At 45.3% G+C, this 20311-nt stretch overlaps 2 protein-coding genes across 7 annotated transcripts in view; one reads left to right on the top strand and one right to left on the bottom strand.

Annotated features, from left to right (window-relative positions):
* OPCML (opioid binding protein/cell adhesion molecule like) overlaps positions 1-13434 on the top strand; it is a 1082947-nt gene extending 1069513 nt beyond the window's left edge. The window contains exon 7 of the mRNA XM_072822754.1: positions 11926-13434. Coding sequence (XP_072678855.1) covers positions 11926-11963 — 38 coding nt within the window. The 3' untranslated portion in view covers positions 11964-13434. The remainder of the gene's footprint in view (positions 1-11925) is intronic.
* NTM (neurotrimin) overlaps positions 7190-20311 on the bottom strand; it is a 941158-nt gene continuing 928036 nt past the window's right edge. For 4 of the 6 annotated variants that reach the window (XM_072822741.1, XM_072822742.1, XM_072822746.1 and 1 more), the window contains 3 exons: positions 18539-18571; positions 10431-14170; positions 7190-10183 (listed from right to left, as the gene is read on the bottom strand). In XM_072822741.1, the coding sequence (XP_072678842.1) occupies positions 14070-14170; positions 18539-18571 (134 nt within the window). In that variant the 3' untranslated portion in view covers positions 7190-10183; positions 10431-14069. The remainder of the gene's footprint in view (positions 10184-10430; positions 14171-18538; positions 18572-20311) is intronic. The other 2 variants (XM_072822743.1, XM_072822745.1) reach the window with 1 other exon arrangement.

The raw sequence follows: 20311 nt of genomic DNA, 5'->3' as shown, positions 1-20311 counted from the left end.
ATTGATGAGAAGGTTTTGTTACTAATTCAATTTCCCTATTTATTCATCTATTTAGATTTTCTACTTAGTCATGACTCAGTCTTGATAGGTTTATGTGTCTAGAAATTTTTCCATTTCTAGTAAAAGACTATCCAAATTATTGGCGTATAATTGTTCATGATAATCTTTTAGGATTCTTGTATTTCTGTGTCATAGTTGTAATGACTCATTTCTGCTTTTAGTTATTTAGTCTTCTTTTTTTCCTTTGTTTGATTAAAGGTTGGTCTGTTTTGTTTACCTTTTCAAAAAAAAACTCCAGCTCTTAGTTTCTTTGATCTTTTCTATTATTTTTCTGTCCTCTATGTCTTCATTTCCACTCTCATCTTTATTATTTCTTTCCTTATGCTAATGATAGGCTTACATTGTTCTTTTTCTAATTCCTAAAGGTGTTAAGTTAGGTTGCTTTTTTAAAAAAAATATCTTCTTTCTTCTTAATGTAGGCATTTAGCACTATGAATTTCCTTCTTAGAACTGCTTGTGCTGCATCTCATAAATTTTGGTATGTTGTGTTTCCATTTTCATTTGTTACAAGATTTTTTTTTGTATTTTGTATTTGACATATTGGTTGCTCAGAGTGTGTTGTTCACTTTCCATTTATTTGTAGATTTTCCCGCTTTCCTCCTATAATTGATTTATCATACCATTGTGGTCAGAAAATTTACTTGATGTGTTTTCAATATTTTAAAATATGGTAACACTTATATTGTGACCTATAGTATGACCTATCCTAGAGAATTCCATGTGCACTTGAGAGGAATATGTTTCCTGCTGTTGATTGATGGAATGTTTTGTCTATATCTGTTAGGACCACTTGGCCTAAACTATAGTTCGAATCCAATATTTCCTTATTGAGTTTCTGTCTGGATGATTGATCCATTGTTGCAAGTAGGATATTCAAGTCACCTATTATTAATAGATTGTCTAGCTCTCCCTTCAGATCTGTTAGTATTTGCTTAATATATTTTAGGTGTTTTGATGTTGGATATATAAGATCGTTGTATCTTCTTTTTTTAATCTTTAACTTTCTTTTTTATTTTATTTGAATTGAATTAACATATAGTGTATTATTAGTTTCAGAGGTAGAGTTCAGTGATTCATCAGTTGCATAAAACACCCAATGCTCATCACATTACGCACCCTCCTTAATGCCCTCACTTTGTTATCCCTTCCCCCAACACACATCCCCTCTAGTAATCATCAGTTTGTTCATATAGTTAAGAGTCTCTTATGGTTTGTCTCCCTCTCTGATTTCATCTTATTTTATTTTTCCCTCCCTTCCTATGATCCTCTGTTTTGTTTCTTAAATTCCACACATGACAGAAATCATAATTGATTGTCAATTGATAATTGTCTCTGATTGACTTATTTACCTTAGCATAATACCCTTTAGTTCCATCTGTGTCATTCCAAATGGTAAGATTTCATCTTTTTGATGACTGAGTAATATTCCATCTCACACACACACACACACACACACACACACACACACACACACATCTTTACCCATTCATTTGTCAATAGACATCTGGGCTCTTTCCATAGTTTGACAATTGTAAGCATTATATCTCCTTTATAAATTGACCACTTTATCATCTTATAATAATTATCTTTTTCTCTTATTTCAGTTTTTGGCTTAAGTTTATCTTATATATGATATATATGAGATCTGTCTATCATCTGTCATCTATCTATCTATCATCTATCTATCTATCTATCAACTCTGCTTTCTTTTGGTTTTCACTGGCATGGAATATCTTTTTCTGTCCCCTCACGTTAAATCTATGTGCATCATTAAAGCTGAAGTGAGTCACCTAAAGGCAGCATACAATTTGGTCTTTTTTTTTGTTTTTAATCTATCTAGCCATGCTATGCTTTTTGATCTCAATAATTTAATCCAATTACATTAAGACTAATTATCCATAGCTCTTACTAATGCCATCTTTTAATTGTTACCTGGCTGTTTTGTAGTCCCCTTATTCCTTTCTCCTCTCTTTCTGCATTCCTTTTTGAATTGATGATTTTCTGTAGCAATATGGTTTTATTTCCTTCTCATAAGTCTTATGTGTATCTTAGGTGTGTCTTATGTGTATCTACTATAGGTTTTTGGTTTGTGCTTACCAAAAAGCATTTGGTATAAGTCTATTTTCTGCTAACAACTTAACTGATTACATACAGAAACTACTCCTTTATTACCCACTCATATTTTTGATGTCACAATTTAGTTCTCTTTATATTGTATATTAACATATTATTTTACTGAACTTATTTTTACTACTTTTGTCCTTTAACTTTACATTAGCATTAAGTGGTTAATACACCACCATATTATAGTATTAGTGCATTTTGAATTTGATTATATGCTTTTGCATATTTTTATATTTTCATGTACCTAGTGTTCTTTGATTTTAGCTTGAGGAATTCCTTTCAGCATTTCTTATAAGGTAAGTCTTGTGCTGATGAACTCCCTCAGCTTTTGTTTATCTTGGAAAGCCTATCTCTCCTTCAATTCTGAAGAACAACCTTGCCAGATAAAGTATTCTTGGCTGGTAGGTTTTTGTTTTTTTTTTTTTCCTTTTAGCCCCTTATATGTATATCATCATGCTCTCTCCTTGCCTGTAAAGTTTCTCATGAGAAATTTGCCTAGAGCTTTATGAGGGCTCCCTTGTAAGTGACAACTTCTTTTGTTGTTGTTGTTGTTGCTTTTAAGATTCTCTCTTTATCTTTGATTTTTGACTTTTTTTTTTTTTACTTTAATGTGTCTTGGAGACTATATTGTTGAATTCATTTGATGACCCGTGGACTTCATAATTTGGATATCTAAATCTCTCTCCAGATTTGGGAAGTTGTCCATCATTATTTCTTTAAATAATCCTTCTATTCTCTTCTCTATCTCTTCTCTTTCTTGCACTCCAATAATTTTCAGATTTCTTCTTTTAATGGTACTGCATAGATCACATAGGCTTTCTTGATTATCTTTCATTCTTTTTCCTTTGTTCTCCTCTGACTGGATAATTTCAAAGGTCCTATCTGGTAATTCACAGATTCTTCCTTCTGTTTGATTCATTTTGATGTTGATGTTTTCTATTTCATTTTATTCATTATATTTTGCAACTCCAGAGTTTCTCTTTCTCTTTTTGAATGATTTCTTGTTCTTTGTTAAACTTTTCATTTTGTTTGTATATTGTTTTCCTGATTTTGTTGACTTGTGTTCCAGTGTTTTTTTTTTTTTTTTGTACCTCATTAAACTTCCTTAAAATAGCTATTTTGAATTCTTTACTGGGAAAGTTGCAGGTTTTCTTGTCTTTGGGGTAGGTTACTTGAATATTACTATGATTCTTTGATAGTATCGTGCTTCCTTAATTTTCATGTTCCTTAAACTTTTACTGTCTTTACATTATCAGTAACAATCACTTCTTCCAGTCTTTACTAACTGACTTTTGGAGAGAAATACTTTCTGTCCATTCTGCTAGATTCTGAGGCTTTGTCAGACCTCCTATGGGTATGCCCTTCTCACACTTTTTGCTCTCTCCTGTGGCAGATTTCTTAAGATTGTATGCCTTCTCTTTATACTGCAATGCACTAGGCCAAGTGCTGACACTTCCCTTTTCCTTTCCCAAGGGCAGGATTAAAGCTCAAGTTTATGAGCTCTTCCTGGCCTGTAGATTTGAGCTATTTTTCTGCACATGCTCACCAGTCATCTACCAAAGCTGACTCTTGCCAATGTTAAGGGTATGCACAGACAACTTGCCATGGGGTGTGAGGGTGTGTGGGTGAGGCATGTGAAATGCTGGGAGTGGGTGTGGGCCAACTGGGGGAATCTATGGATGAAGTATCACAAGAAGCTCATGGCAAGACTTCCTGATGGGAGACTGTGATCAGTTAGTACACTCTGTGCCTTTTTTTTTTTTTTTTGTAATGCCTTCCTAGAGTCCTATCTGCCACTCTTCCAGGTCCCCAATCATGCAGCTCATGGCAGTACTCTGGATGGAATGAGAGAGAAATGGGCCCCATATGGGGAAGATGAGGACTTAGATACTTTTACTTTCCCCTATGGAAGAAATAATGGACTGAGATGGTCTCATTTGGCACTGAGCTGTACTGCTTGGGAAAAATGGTTACATAAGTAAAGTCAAACTTTTCCTCCTATCCTCTCCAAGGCATCTAAACTTGTATTTATAATTCTCATGCTGTGCTAGAACTTCTTTGCCAGAAACCTGAAATTCCATAAGGGCTCTCAATATCATGGTTGATCTAAGATCATGTTCTCTAGAGGCTTCTGGACTTGACTGAGAGGGTCTAGAGCTGGTTCATGGGTCACTGCAAGGTCCAGAGCCAGAACCAAGCTCTGTATGTCTGTTACTTGATGTACAGATGGGTAAGATTCCTTCTGGTTCCTAGGCATATGGTTCTGGATCCCACAGCTTCCACAAAGGTACTTCTGCCTCTGAATGGATACTACACTGCTGTAGAAAGGGGTGGGGGGTGGGGTATGACAAGAACATCTCAGCTATATTGTTGATATCATTCCTCAAGGACTTTTGAAGTAATAGAACCTGGGATTTCTTTGGTAATTTTTCTGTTCATGTGGCTCATCTAAGTTGGTTACCAGATACCTAAAGCTGACAAGTATTCCTGACAAGTATTCCTGAGTTAAACCAGCTTTTATTCCCCAAGTTAACCAAGTGGCCAGGATCTATTGATGCAGCTTGTAGTGAAGAATTGCTCCAGGGGTCTACCAAGCTGCTGCCAGTGATCTGGACTGATGTGTAGTTCAGAACACTATATATCTAACTCAAGGTAATGTGTATTCCTAGGTATAGCCCAATGAGATCATGTTTTTTTTTTTTTTTTTTCCTCAAAGTCACAATTATTCTCAGAATGCCTAGCATAAACAGAGGGGTACTGAAACATCCCTTCAAACTTATTTCTTTTCTCCAGATTCTTAGATCTCCAGTTTCTTAGGTTCTTAGCACGAAGACAGGCTATATTGGAGGAATAGAATGAAAGAAGAGAAAATGAGATAAAAGGAAATGTAGAGAAAAAATGCTACTAAAGAAGACATAGGTGAGCTAGGCTAGTGGGTTATTTAATCAGAGAGACTTTCTCATTGATAGTTCAGGGCTATGTCTTAACACTGCCATGTTTGTTAATGAAAGTAGCTTATGCTTCTACTCACAAACTCTGATTTGATGCCTAGAGTTCCGGAGCTCAGATAATCCTATGCCATGGACTCCTCCTGACTGATTATTCTTTTATATTTTTGAAGACAAGGAATGATGAGACATTAATATAGATGCTCCTAGTGTGCCAGTGTTTAGAAGGATGATTCCACATGTGGCTGGGGAAGGAGACAGGTATTAATGCAAAAATGATCAGGAGGCCAGGGTGTCTGACGTATTTGTAAAGCAGCAGTGTTGAGGTACGTGAGAGAATAGCAACAAACACGTTGTAATGAATTTGCTGCCCTTGGGCTGCTGTGATAGAGGGCGATTGCTTCTGACTGGAGAATTACGCCGTGGAATATTGATTTCCTTGTTCAGAACCAGAGCTGGGCAAATGGTTTGCCTGACCCTTTTACACACGTGCTGCACTACTGTTGGCTCAATCAAGTGCTCTGTAGATGAAGAAAGCCTTTCACTCTTGGTGGGGGGCATCGTCTACCCAGAACATGATGAAGAGAATGCTAGTAAGAAGGATGAGTTATCCATTATTCTAGATCGTGGAGGGCCTGGTGAATTCATTTTTATTAAGGAAAATGTCCTGATCACTTTAGGCCTAACAGACACGGGAGAAAACAGTGGCAATTTAATTTCTTGGGCTTTCTGTGGACTGTGAACCATTTGGCTGATGGGAAGAGTCAGAATTACTAGCTAGTACAAATAAAAGCACCAACAAGATTGTTGTTACCTAAACTGGAGTCATTGTCGGAGTAAGGAACAAATTCCGAGAAGTCAGTCAGCAAAAAAGTTTGTAGAAAAAGAGCTTGAGCAATTACATCATTATGGGTTTGATTCCTAAATGATGAGCTTCAATCCATATGGCACTCCCTGGGTGATTCTAGAAGCGGCTGCTTTCTGTTTATTTGATTAAAAATCAAAGCATGCAGGATACAATCCTTATCAAATATATGTGAGAAATGTAAACAGCCTATAAGCGAAATTCAGAGTGAAATGCCACAGTAGGGTTCTTTAACATGGGTTTAGAATAGTCCACAAACCATCTATAACCCTCTAGAGCATTTTATAAGTATTTTTGGAGCATGTGTACTTGCTTGGATGTCTTGTCTCAAGAATATGACTGAGGTTGTTTTCGTCAGAGTCTCCAAGGATAGCTTAACATCCAAAGCTTTGAGAACGGTGGCCTTTTGAATCTGTATTTCCATGCCTGAAAAAGGGGCCCTGCCTACTTGACTGTGAATAGTGATACCTCTTAATATCTCCATAATACCAATTCAAATGTGGACTTCCCGCGTTTCGGGAAATAGATGTGAACTATGGAAGAATGGAGAAGGAAGGTCCAGAGTGTTTCAGACTTGGGAGGCCTTTTAAGACCAGTTTGTACAACATCCATCTCAGCCATTAGGAAATTGAGGCCCTGTAAGGTACGACGACCTGTTGCAGATCTCACTGCACACTCTAGCTCATGTTGGGCTAGAACTCCTCCTTTGGCTTCCTGTTTCGTATCCTCTCGACTCTACCTATACTTATTCCTCAAAAAATGAGGGGAAGTTGACATGCAATAGCATGTGCTACCTTTAATGTGCAAAAGCTGATCGTAGTTTGCCAAGAGCCTGTCTAGCAATGGTGCTCACAGTGATTGGTGAGGAAGGAGGCAGGGCCTCACCTCTACCCTCCAAGAACTTACTGTTGACGCCACAAAGCACGTTTGCTGTGCGTATGTGTAGACCGCCTCCCACATACAGCCTCGGGAATAAGTTGTATCTTTTGAATTTCTTCTCTATTTTATCACTTTATTTTCACTTTTCTTGATTATTAAACTCTAGGATGGACACCTAAAGAATAGAATTTTGTGCTTACCAGACAGCATCTATTACTGTACATCTTAGTTCCTGTCTATCTTCCTTTCCAAGTGGCCATGTACAAATGAGAATAATTGTGGACAGGAATGAAAAGAATGACATGGCACTGTCTTGAATTAGTGACGTGATTGATAAAGCATTTATTTTGTTTCATTTTCTTTCTAACCCCTCCTTCCAAAGGAATACCAAGACTCCCTCACCCATGTGTGTGCTCTATGGCTTGCGCTCTTCTTCCTTTTGCAGTTCACACAGTGCAGGGCATATGGCCTGATGACTTCACCTGATCCTTCCATCAACTTTGCAAATAAACCTTAAGAAGCTGAAGCTTAAGAGAATGGCCAGGAACAAACATTTGGAAAAAGGGACCAGGGAGCATGCAGTTTCCAACACCAAGCTCAGTCTAATCTTTGTCCACTCCCTCTTCTATCTCATGCTCTTCACAGAAGAGTATAAAGGAAGCACAGAGTCTAAGGGGCAGGATGAATGGTGAGGGGCACTCAGTGAACCTAGAATTGAACCAACAATACACAAATATGTCAAATGAGACCTGCACAAATATTTCTGGACCCTTGAGCAGAGCACATATCAGGATGATGTGATATAATTATTAAGAAATCTTATTTGGAGCTCTCTTTTCATCACTCTCTCCTGTTATTTTAAAGATGAATCTTGGGTTTAACATGTGCCATCTATGCTAAAGGATGATGTAATTTATTTATTTTTTTAAAGATTTTTAAAATTTATTTATTCATCAGAGAGGATAGAAAGAGAGAGAGAGAGAGAGAGAGAGAGAGAGAGGCAGAGATACAGGCAGAGGAACATGCAGGCTCCATGCAGGGGGCCCGACATGGGACTTGATCCTGGGTCTCCAGGATCACGCCCTGGGCTGAAGGCGGTGCTAAACCACTGAGCCACCCGGGCTGCCAGGATTATGTAATTTAATAATTACAGTAAATTCTTCCCCACACACATGTGCATGCACATACAAGCATACGCGTGTGTGTGCGCACACCCCCCTACACACACTCCTAGTGAGAACTCTGAGTATTTTGCTTAGCCCCAATATCTTCTATTTTCCTAGACTTTAAGACATATGGCAGTTCATTCTCTTGTTTTACTTGTGTCATACAGAAAGCAAAACTGCACAGCAGCTTGGGGCTAACATCATTTCTTGTTCCAGAAAAAGCCACTGTCTTTTATTAGACAACACAGACAACACTCCTTTCCAGGAGCTGCAGTGTCCATCCCTCAAATTCTCCTTCAGGAGGTACTTTAAAAATCTATAGAAATGGCAGCTTTGATCATGCATGTTCCCTTCTTATAAGCCATCCTGGGAACACAGATAATACATTGGCTCTAGAACTCACCCCAATTACACCTTCCATTGTCATTTATCATAAACACAACTTTCCAAAGTTTTTTCTGCAGAAACCTTGTAAAACCTAAAATTACATGATTGAATTTTAAAGATTGAAAATGTTGAGTGATCCTCCATCAAAACATCTTATGTAAAAGATAAGGAGAATCCAACTAGCTAGCAATAGAATCTGGACTAGTTCTTAATTCTACTGACAAGCAGTTTGGCTCTGTATCCAAAATACTGCACTGATACTTAGAAATTCCAAAAGGAGAGTCACTGGAAGCCAGGTAAATGCCATGGCCACAGCCAACTTGTACTCTAGGAAGTTTTAATCAAATAGGTGTTCTGGCAGAGGCATAATTCATTTTCAAATAATGTTAACAATCCCTGAAGTATATAAATAAATTCATGTACCTTAACAATATATCAGAAGCGATATCTACATTACATGGAAGCTTGCGTGGGGGTAACATCTGCATTCAGAAAATGAAAACCAAACTAAGACTCCTTCATAAAAAATAATGCACCAACACGCTTCAGACATCAATTATAAGAAGTGATCATATCTTGAGCTCAGGAATCGGACAGTCTGCTACAGAAAGCCGTGTTGTTCTAATCATATAATGTGGATAAGATGGGAGAGATATGAAGTCGTGAGGGACAGGGAAATTAGGATGAAGATGCAGAGACTCAGAGATCTCAGTTACTCACAAATCATGGGGATATTAATTTGCATTTATTGCCTTAGAGAAAGATAGAGTTGGACACTCACGGAAATAGCATCTGAATTAAAAGCGGAGAGAGGCAGGGATGGATGCTTTAGAAAGACCTGATTGAGCAGTTTGGAATGATAAAGGAGATACTAACTATACAATCAAACCCCAGTGAGCAAGTTGTGAACCAAATTAGGTCTGGGATTTAGTTTACTTTTTTTTTTTTTTTAAATGCTGGAAAGAGGTATTATTTAGTGCCTCTCTCAGATACCACTAATCTCAGTTCTTTTTCGTTGCTTATCTGATGAAGAGTAAATGGCTGGCATCCGCATATACATCCAGCCATAGAAGCATAAGGGTGTGTGGGCTTATCATGAGCAGGACCAGCTCCTGTGCCACATCGCTCCTTTTGCATAGATTTTCTCCTGTCCTGAGAAGTACCTCAAATCTGTACTATTGTAAGTGTAAAAAAAAAAAAAATTGTGGATATTTTGCTGATCCCAGATTTTACATTTTTTTTAAAAATCAAAAGCACACATTAAAAGGACATTTCTGTGACTGACTGGTGTGACTGTCCTCCCTCCTAAACAGAGATAAACAGTAAAGGTAGGTCGGTCTAGTGAAATGTATCAGATTTTAGTGTTAATTCACTTGCTAACTTATCCCCGGCTTGAGGAACAATAGCTGTCATTCATCATCCCCATCATTATCACCATCCACAGCAACACAAACTTTTGTGGATCATCAACTGTGATTATAGTTCCAGATTTACAAGTTCCACTCATCAGAAGGCCGTCCTTGGACAAGTACTCATAATGCTTCAGGTGAGACATCTGAACCCACTATGGAGAAGAATTATGGGGAAAGATTTAACAACAATTTGTGAGCCATTGCACATCTATGTGGCCAGAAAGCAGCAGACATTTTTGAAAGAAGATGAATGGGCTTCCTCAGGAGTTCTCTTAGAGTGCTTAGGGCTAGAACATTCTTCACCAACCCCTAAAACAGGAGAGACTTTTAATGGGATAAAACCTGCCAGATCAGGGATCCCTAGGTGGCGCAGCGGTTTGGCGCCTGCCTTTGGCCTAGGGCGCGATCCTGGAGACCCAGGATCGAATCCCACATCGGGCTCCCGGTGCATGGAGCCTGCTTCTCCCTCTGCCTGTGTCTCTGCCTCTCTCTCTCTCTCTCTCTCTCTCTCTCTGTGACTATCATAAATAAATAAAATTAAAAAAAAATAAATAACATGAAGTTTACTCTTTAAAAAAAAAAAAAAAACCTGCCAGATCTAAATCATGGTTCCCCCAAAGGACATCCCAAAGTTAGGGGGGTAGATGAATCCTAATGTACGACAGTGACTCCAGTACACCTAAAATCCAGGCCAGCCCGTAGGAATGGTCTTCAATCAGTAAATGTATCAAGAAAGAGAACGTCAGACACTATTCAGGATGCTTTTCTATAATGAACAAGAACTCTCTAGCCAAGTTCCTTTTCTTGAAAAGAGACAAGCCTGAGAATTGTCCCTATGAACTCCTAATCAAAGCCATGTCTTCCTGGATTGAACTGTACATCTGGTTAAAGGCCCTTTCTTGTGAGCACATAGACACTCCCTTTAAAGACTGAAATTTAGCAGATGGGGACTCATGTGGCTCACGAAGCAGAAGAGGAAAGGAACTCCCTTCTTAGGCAGGATGGGGGGGGGAAGAGGTTCTCCTATCTGCTGAACCCATCATTCATGCCAAAGCGGCTTCCGTGAGGCCCGTGCTCTTGAATAACCAGAGTTCTAAAGGACTACGAGACAAGAAGGGCTATTGAATTCGCAAATAGGTAAATTCAAGTCTTCCTCATTAATGTCACTTTATTGAGTTGGTTGTGACTGACCGGTTCCTCATGGGAGGATGGCGAAGGGGTGATCTCAAGCATGCTCAGTGAGTATGAAAGAGAAAGTTCTGTTTCAAATGGAGGTCATGTGTCCGCGTGTTCTCTCATCCCAGCGAGCTCAGGGAAGTGTCTCTTTGCAGATGCCTTGGAACATTTTATTCAGAGGTATCTGGGCTCAAATCTGGCAATATGGGAGTTTCCAGGGTTCACTTAAATCCCATGGACCATGACCTGCACATGAATCCACACGCCAGTGTCTACAGCAGTTTCAGGCAACGGAGAACTGGTAAATCCCACCCATCCACTCAGTCTAAGGACACCCAAAGCTCATGCCGTTGCAGTCCTGGGATATAAGGGAGGGGTGACTCCAAAGCAGCCAAATTTATGTGAGTTTGGGCCAGACCGCTCCAGATCACGCTCCTGGGAAGAAGGGGGACTATCCGGCACCTGGTAGTGAGCGTGGAATGTCCAAAGGGCACAGAGAGACCTGAAGTCAACCATCTTTTCTCAATTTTGTTAGTAACACCCAGAAATGAAACTACTCCTTCCTAAACATTGTCTGTCTACCCCCCTCGGGTTGAACTGACACCCGAGGACACAAGTCTAGTAATCCCTGCGTGTTTCAGCTTCGCCCTTATTTCCGCCTCTCAGAGAATCTTCAGCTGCTTATTTAATTCCCAGAATCAATCAGAACAGAGCCACATTATTGGAATACTATTTGGTATTAAAAATCTACTTCTTCCTCTTAATTTGTGACCTGAAGCAAGGTTTCTGGGGTAGGCATGGAGGGAGGAGAGTCCCCAAAACCCCAGTTGATAGAGTTTGGGAATATTTAATACTAACCCACAATGTTTTGTGCTTTTTTTCCCCCTTGTCTTTTCTTTTTGTGATAGCTGCACTTTGCTGCCTTCCAGAAATAATCACCCATTAAAGCCTTTCCGTAACTGGCCTTGACATTTTGCCCAGGACACGAAGCGAGGGGTTTGGACACAAGCAGGATGCTGCAAACCTCGGCCAGCACCTTCTTGAAGGCATTGGAGACACGGTCCTCATGAGGCCCACCCCTCGGCTGCTTCTGTGAGGAGGATGAAGGTGGTTTCCTGAAGCCATCCGTCACCAGAGCACATCCACAGAAGGAACCCACTGGACCCCAAGGAGGGAGCTAAAGAGCAGCAGCGTGAGTCAGACGCCCGTTCTCCTCCACATCTCCCCCCTACAAGCCAGGCAGGCTCTCCTGCCCCTCAGCCCCACCTCCCCCCTGCCCCCCACCCCAGCTTGAGAATGAGGTACCACACCAGGTGAAGAGGGACATGGAACACTTTTTAATGTCAAGTCAGAGACAACCCCTCCCTCCCTTAGCCCCCAATCCCACTTTCCCTCATCACATCCAGGACCCCTCCCCGAGGCCTCTCCCGTTCCCAGACTTCGGGGGAGGAAAAAAAAAAAAAAGGTTATCTAAAAACTGCATTTTTTTTCTCTTTCATACACACGCACACAAAGGTGGGAAATTAAATAAAATGAACCGAGAGGACTCAATTCTCCAGTAGTCACAAAGGCATCAGAGATTCCCATAATGGGCTAAAGCAAGTGGTTACTGACTGTTTAGTTGGTTCAGTTGCTTGCTGTTTGCTCACGCCCCGAGGCATGATGGAGAAGCCAGGCCTCCTGTCAAGGGCCTTCGCCTACGAGAGCCACACCTGGAAAAGATGCTGCGCCTGGTATTAGTGTTTTGTTTTGTTCTGTTTTGTTTCTTTTTTCACTTTTTATAAATGTCTCTGACGTGTAAATAACCCAAGAAAATAAAAAGGCAGGAGCTGATTACACAATTACCAGTAAACTCTATCATCTTTTAGAAGATCAACACACAGCTAACGCCATATACAGCATGCAGTAATGTCTGAGAAAGGACCCTGCTGAGAAATAAAATGGCTAGAACTCTAACAAAAAAAATATATGTATATATATACTGTATAATATATGCCATCAAAAGAAGCATAGCCAACAAACTCAGGATACAGTGCGGATCACCCTTCCATTTCTAAACAGCAGGTAGAAGCATAGTATTGTCTGCATTAAATGCCAGAATAAGGAGAAATCTGTAGCGCTGGTGGAGATGTTGGTTAAATCGTATGTGTTTTTTTGGTGGATTTGACATATCCTCACCGGGTGGTTAATGCCCGGTGTGTGGTCCACCAGTTGTAAACCTAGTTAAGAAGTACACTATCTTTAATGTTTAACAATCATACTTCTCTTCACCCCTTTCATTTGTGTATTTTTTTTAGTCTCGTCTTGTTTTTGCACTAAATTCTAGACTCATATCAGAAAATATAATTAATAAAATTAATAATGAACCAGAATCCCTTATTTAATCCATGGTGTCCATGTAGTAAAACGAAAACCCCCCCAAAAAAAAAAAAAAAAAAAAAAGAAGGTTTAACGATATCTTTTTGTGATTGTTGATTGTGGGATTGTTGTAGCTGTCAGGCTGTCTTGTTTAGTTTCCTTTTTCTTTATTTTTTTTTTCCTTGAATTTTGCACTTTGTCACACACACAACAGTGGCACAGTCTCTGAAAGGAGCCACAGCGGCACATCCGGGCCTGCACGACTCACTCTGTTCGTCTCTATTGAATTTGGGATGGCCTGCTCCAGAATTTTCCTTGCTGGGGGCACGGTAAGGGGCAGAGTGGCTGAGCCCGGCCCACCCTGGTCACAAACAGGTCACGATGCAGCTGTGGGTTGGTCCAAAGGCCGGTGTGCCTTCCTTCCGTTGGGGCAGAGAAAGAAAACTCAGCTGTGCCTACGGATCTGCAAGGCCTGCGAGCCGGATTTTCAATTTCCCTTTGAAAACGTGTTTTCCCAAAGTGTTCTTTGTTCCCCTCCCTCGAATTTGTGTCCCATTAGGCTGTTTCTTGGAATTTCGTTGGATTCTAGCTCATAAGGAACGGGGGTGCTCTGGTCGCTGTCGGAGTTGCCGTTGCTGTGGGGTGGGTGGTTGCTGTGGCAGCAGCTTCTCCCGGGGGGGACGTGGCGCTCGCATCAAAACTTGAGGAGTAGGTGCAAGACCAGGAGAGGTAGCAGCCAGATGCAGCCTGCCCTCCGCGACGTCCCGTTATTCACTTCGCTGACTGCGCCTGGGCCTGTGGAGAGAGCACACTGGTCACGGCCAGCAGCGGCTCTGCCTCTGGGGAGGCGACCCTCTCCCTGCCACATGTCGTGGGCCGGCCCTGCACACGAGGCCGGGGAGGGGCGCTGCCCTGGGTGCACCCTTCTGCAGCTTGGGACCCCCAGATGCATGCTCCCCGCCGGCCAGGGGAGGCGGGGAGGCTCGGGTGACAGTGGCCTCACCCCCCGCCCGTGCTGAGGCCCTGCCTTGGGTCACGCTCAAGAAGACAGCACACTGATGGATGGTGGACAGAGAGCTGCCAGGCAGCGAGACCCGGTACCGTGTGCGTCTCCATCTGCCCACTACTGAGCGGTGTCTGCCCAGAAACACCCGGAGGCCCCCAGCTGCCACCCGGTGCACCAGGGAGGCCACATGGCCTATCCCGTGCCACCGCGGCCCCGAGCACCTGGCCTCTTTGTCATGTGGACGAGGTCTTGGCGGACCTAGCTAGTGTCCTGCGCCCTAAAGGGGTCGAGGTGGTGAGGGGCTCCTGCAGGTGAGGGGAGGCTTGCGTGGACGCGGGCCGCCGGCAGGTGCACAGGAGGGGACAGGACGGGACGGGCCACGTGCGGGGTGCAAGAAAGCAGGGAGGTGCCTGACGGGTCCCAGCACTTTCCCGATGGCTTGAAACATAAGCTTTCTGGCCAATGGCGCCTGCGACACACGGGGCCAGGAGTGGTGACCAGCAGGCTGCGTTAGGAGCCCCACATGGGCTGGGGACCCAGTGCGGGCACCTCCTCAGCCTGGGCTGGCTCTGGAGCGCTCCGTGGCGCGGATCAGACAGAGGGACTTAGTGCAGCTGCCCCCAAGGACACGTCCTCACAGATGCCAAAACACCAGGTCAGACCCCTCTGCCCGCCTGAGTCGGATGCCGCAGAGCTTCCAGACACGCCGCTGGCCCATGTGGAGCAGCCTGAAGCCAGCCTTCGGGCCGCCGCGGGGGTCTTCAGCACATGCTGGGGCCCCTGGCCTGGAGGCACTGCCATCTAATTTTACTTCCTAGACCCTTGGGGCAAATCTCTGGTTCTGGGCCAGGGGCTCAAGGGACGGTCCCGAGCTTGAGAGGTACCGTGTGCCCTAACCTCGTGTCCGCGGCCAGGTGGTGCCTGCGCTCAGGAAGTGCTGGGCGCGGCCTTCTGGGCGGCACAAAGTACAGGCCCGCCCCAGGCCGCCCTCCTCCCCTCGGCCCACGCAGGCTACAGGTGACAGGAGCACTCCTGAGCTCCAGGGACTTGCGTCTCAGTCTGGGAGATGCTCGTCTCTAACCGCTGCTCACTGACTGGCTCTGTCCTGGAAAATCTGGCCAGCGCGCTCCGGTGCACGGGCCGTCAGGACCCCCGGGTCACGGGCAGCTGTGTTTTCCGCAGGGCACCCTTCCGGAGCCCGGCAGGGAAGCGCGGCCTTCTCGGCTGAGGCTGTGTGTCCCATGCCCCGAGGAAGCCCTGCCGCCTGGCCCAGCTCCCTCGCATCCGGACTCTTGCCCCCACCGAGGCTCACGGCGAGCCACGCAGCTGGATTCAGGGCCAGCGGCCCAGCGGGCCTGGTGGAGTGGGTTCCCGTGATGCTGGTGTCCGCGTGCCTGGCCCTGTGCTTCTGGCCGTGGGCCTCTGAGCCGCGGGCCTCTCCCTCGGCCTGTCCTGCCCTCCCAAGCACGGCCCTGCGGCCCGCTCCCCCTCTCGCCCCGCTGCCCGGCCCGCCGCCCAGAAGATGCTCCGTGGGGAAGGGATGGGGTGCATGCCACTGCTCTGCATTTAGCGGCTCTGGGGTCCTGCCTGCACCCCAACCCCCCGGGCTCCCTCCTGCACCCCCCCACCCAACCTCCCATTCGGAGCCGCCTCTCTGGCAGGAGTCTCACGGAGGCCAGGCGGACAGCTCAGCGGGGACCCGGCTTTGCTGCCATGTGGGGAAGTTGGGAGCCCACGTTCGCAGCCAGGGCCTCTGCAGTGCTGCGGGGGGAGCAGGGAAGCACCCCAAGGTGCCTCACAATGGCTGGGCAGATGCCTCTGCAGGTGCGCCCTCCGCGGCTATGCCCCCAGGGTTGCTTTCTGCCTGCGGGGAAGCTCCACGAGGGCCTGCGAGCGGGGTCCTGACCTGTTGCATCACAGAACCCTTCCCACGGAGGACAGGGAGGCCGCCAGGTGTGCCGGGCCTCCTGCCGCAGCATCACTCCCCAAGCTCTCCGCTGTTCCCCGTCCTGGGCCCGCAGAACACTGTTGCTCCTGTGGGGGACCCTGTGGGGGATCACGTCCCTCCAGCCTCCTCCCCCTCCACTCACTCCCCCCACCCTGCCCCGCCTCACCCTCCCCCGGGCATGTCTCGGGAACCTGGCCTGGACAAAGCTCATCCCAAGACCAGGCAGCCCCAGGCGCCCTCCCAGAGAGGCGGGCTGCATCAGCTCTCCTTTCCGCTTCCACAACCGTTCACGGACCGGGCCCTGCCACCTGCGGCCTTGCCCCCTTGAACTTCCCCAGACTCTCATTCCGGGGCACGGTCACTAGGATTCTGTGTTCGTCATGACTCTCACCTGTGTGGGTCCTGCAGCCCTTTCAAAACGTCATAGTCCAGGCCCAAAGCATCATAGTCCAAAGCGTCCACTTTGTAGGACACGCACGACATTCGGTCACCCGCTTGCCACCTGCCTCCTGAGACGCTTTGCCTGCCACACCGCGCCGCACGAGCGCCGGGCACACGGGCATCCCGCCCACTATCTTCCCTTCCCACCCTCATACCCCTGCCCCTCCGCCTGAAATGTCCTTCACCCAAATCACTCCCACTCCTTCCAGATTCTGTTCTGGGCCCCAGTTACCTCCTCCAGGCAGACTTCCTTGATTTGGCTCCTGTTTTTTCTTTTTTCCACAGCACCATATGCATCCAGCTTTTAAAATACACACCATCTGTGTCCTATTTCCCTTTATTTGTCTAACGTGGGTTTCCTCTTCTGTGCTAGAAGCTCCTTAAGGGCCGGGTCTGTGTCTAACTGGGCCCGTGGCAGGTATTTAACAAATGTTTGTTGAAAAAAAAGGAAGGAACCAGAACATTTTGATGCATACTGATGTGTTCCTGTTTACTTTGTCTCCCTGTTTTCCTTTGTCTTAAGATTCTACTTAGAGAAAAGAGCAAAAAGACCAGCCGAACCAAAGCAAAACACTCTTCCCCTACCTCTATCTCGGTTTTCCCTTCCAAACACCCTTCCCCTCTTTTTCTGTCCCTGAATGTTCTTATGGTTGAGGGAAAGTAGACAAGGAAGTAAAACCATGTTGATTAGGATTTCGGGAAGAGTTCTTGCAGTGGGGAAAGGTGTCCCAGCCCCTCGAAGACACTCAGGTACGAGATGAGGATTATTCTCTTCAGCTCCCAGGGGTGGAAACAGCCTCAGAGGGCTTAAGGGACTTCCCCAGGCTCCCTTGACTTCTGTCTCCAAATACAATATTCTTTCCACTAACTCATGCACTAACCCGTCACATTGTGCAAGTCACACATCTTCCAAAAATGAGGCGGGGAAGTAAGGCCACGGGGCCCGTCCCACCTGGGCTCATGTGGCTACCCCACGCTCGCCAGCACCTGAAAGAAATCTAGGAGACGAGGCCCCTTTGTCCAGGCAGGTGTGGCTCACAGATCCTGGGGCAGGGCTGTCTCAGAGCACCAGCTCAGCACATCCGCCTGGTGACATGAGCCACACAGATGAGGCCTCCGTTTATCACGCAGCCATGCCTCCACGCTGCTGCGGATGCTTTTATTCCCTTTACCTCCTTCAAGACCTCTGGAGGCCTACAATGACGAGTTACCAGGACAGCTAGGGTCCCAGGGAACTGTGATGAGTGTCAGTGTGTCCATCAGAAACATCTAGTGGGAATGAAAGCCTCAAATAAGACGTGTTTTATTCGTAGCCAAGTGACTCACCCTAGAGCTTCCCCCTCCCTCCCACCACTTCCCTTCCAGCTCCAAGTTAGAAAGAGAGAAAGAGAGAACAGGGTAAGCAAAGGACAGCATGCAAGGCCAGGGCCTAAGAAGATCATTGCATTAGAGCATCTGCATGTAAGAAGAGGCCGGCTTGGTATGGAGCAGCCAAGATGTGGAGCAACTCTGGGCCCTGGCAGGTGCTCATTAGTGCTGCCAGCAAACAGCAGTTAGATGTCTACAAGTGGAAGCTACCCAGGGGGATTGCAGGTCCTTGGAGACAGGTTAATCGAGATTGGCACAGAGATGGCCCAAGGTCAGGGAAGGATCCCACTGGGCTGCTTCCTGGGGTTAGCTCAGAAGAGAAGGCATCTGGGAAGAAAGTGAAGAGGTTTGGATACCCATCCCCACCCAGGCAGAGCGGCCTGGAAATCAATATACCAACCTTTCCAAGGGGTCAGAGCTGTAGTTTTCACTTCTAAAAGAAATTAAAAACAAGCCGCTGTTAAGGTAGAAAGCAGTCAGAGGCATGTGCTTTGCCCTTAGATGGCTCTGGGAAAGAGGTGGCCCTCCTGGCCCCAGGCCTTCCTCAGCCCTCCTGCACTTGGCTCTTGCTGTCCTGACCACAGCCCAGCTCTCCTATGTACATCCCTTCAGTTTGCTGGGAAGTCAGTTGCCATAAGGTTGAGTGGGCGTGGGGGGCTGGGGCAGGATTTGAATGATGGTCAGACTGGATCATCGATCCAATGGAGCCAACACATCCATCTGATGGTAGCAAGGAGACTTGGTGCCCCGGGGAGCCTGAGGCCCCGAGCCAATCAATACTTCTTTGTACAACAACTTTCTTTCTTTGGCCACCAGACTATCCCCTAATTGGTCTGTAGGCCTTAAGTATAAAATTGGCTGATACAAATGGATTATACTGCAGCAATCTGAACACAGGTGTCCATGCCACATTTGAGATGTACAGCGTTGGCATTTATCTACGCATTTTAGAAACCCTGTGCCAGAGGGCTCAGGCTTGTGATGCCTGACTTCCCTTGATGAGCCAGGCTACAGCAAGCAGGCCCAGAGGGGGCAACCTCGTGTGGTGAGACCTGCACCTATGCTGCTACACTTGCACTTGCTAAGTAAGACCTGCTTGTGGAGATGTACTGGGATGCCCGCTTCTCTCTGATGATTAGACCATGAGAGACCCCACATTTCACCAACTCCATGCCTTCTGTACAATCCACAGAGCCTTCCCTGCTAATAGCAGATGTCCTGAGTGGCCAGAAGTGGTCCAGTCTCGAATATTTCACTTCCCTCTTTAACAAGGGGTCTCTGTAGTTGTTCAGCCTGGATACAGAGAGGATGCAAAATCCTTTCACAATGCATTTGTATATGAAATCACCATGATTACACTTTATAATATCTTATATCTTATAAGATATCTTAATGTCTTATAATTTCATAAATTGTACCTCAATAAAGTTGAAAACAACAAAAAAAAGTGCATGGAGTTCTTTGCATAAAAGTGATACCACTCTCTGTGCAAAGGTCCTTGCATATAGGGGATCCCTGGGTGGCTCAGTAGTTTGGCGCTGCCTTTGGTCCAGGGTGTGATCCTGGAGACCCAGGATCAAGTCCTGCATCAGGCTCCCCACATGGAGCCTGCTTCTTCCTCTGCCTGTGTCTCTGCCTCTCTCTCTCTGGGTCTCTCATGAATAAATATATAAAGTCTTAAAAAAAAAAGTCCTTGCGTATAGAAGGAAGACAACCTGGTTATAATTCAACCTAAACTAACCTAAAACATTGGACCAAAGTCAGATGAATATATATGTATGTATTCAAGCTTTCTATCTATTCTTTAAGCGCACTTGAGATATAATATCCCTCTTGACCGAAGTGGACATTAGCCAACGCTGGGAAGCCACTCTGAAAAAGATGTAAGAGGTGATGTATGATCAAAGATCAAAAGTACGATTCACAGATCTGATGTCAAGTCAAGGTAGTAGAGAAAAGCCAGGAGTGCTGGTTCCACGTCATCTGTGCATTTAGCAAGGACAGTTCCTTGGGATGATTGATGGGGCCTCAAGACCCACCCAGAAGCAAAGGTGGGGCTGTTTTCATGAAGTGTCTCATTCAGGCACCACTGACTTGAGTCTCTCTGTACCAGGGAGAAGGATGACTGGCAGGAGGAAAGAGGAAGAGGGACTCATGGACGAAAAAGTAGTCA

This window comes from Canis lupus, chromosome 3 (assembly GCF_048164855.1).
Source record: "Canis lupus baileyi chromosome 3, mCanLup2.hap1, whole genome shotgun sequence".
NCBI classification, from domain to species: domain Eukaryota; kingdom Metazoa; phylum Chordata; class Mammalia; order Carnivora; family Canidae; genus Canis; species Canis lupus.
Note: the sequence above shows the minus strand (reverse complement) of the source record. Positions and strands in the feature narration are given on the sequence as shown.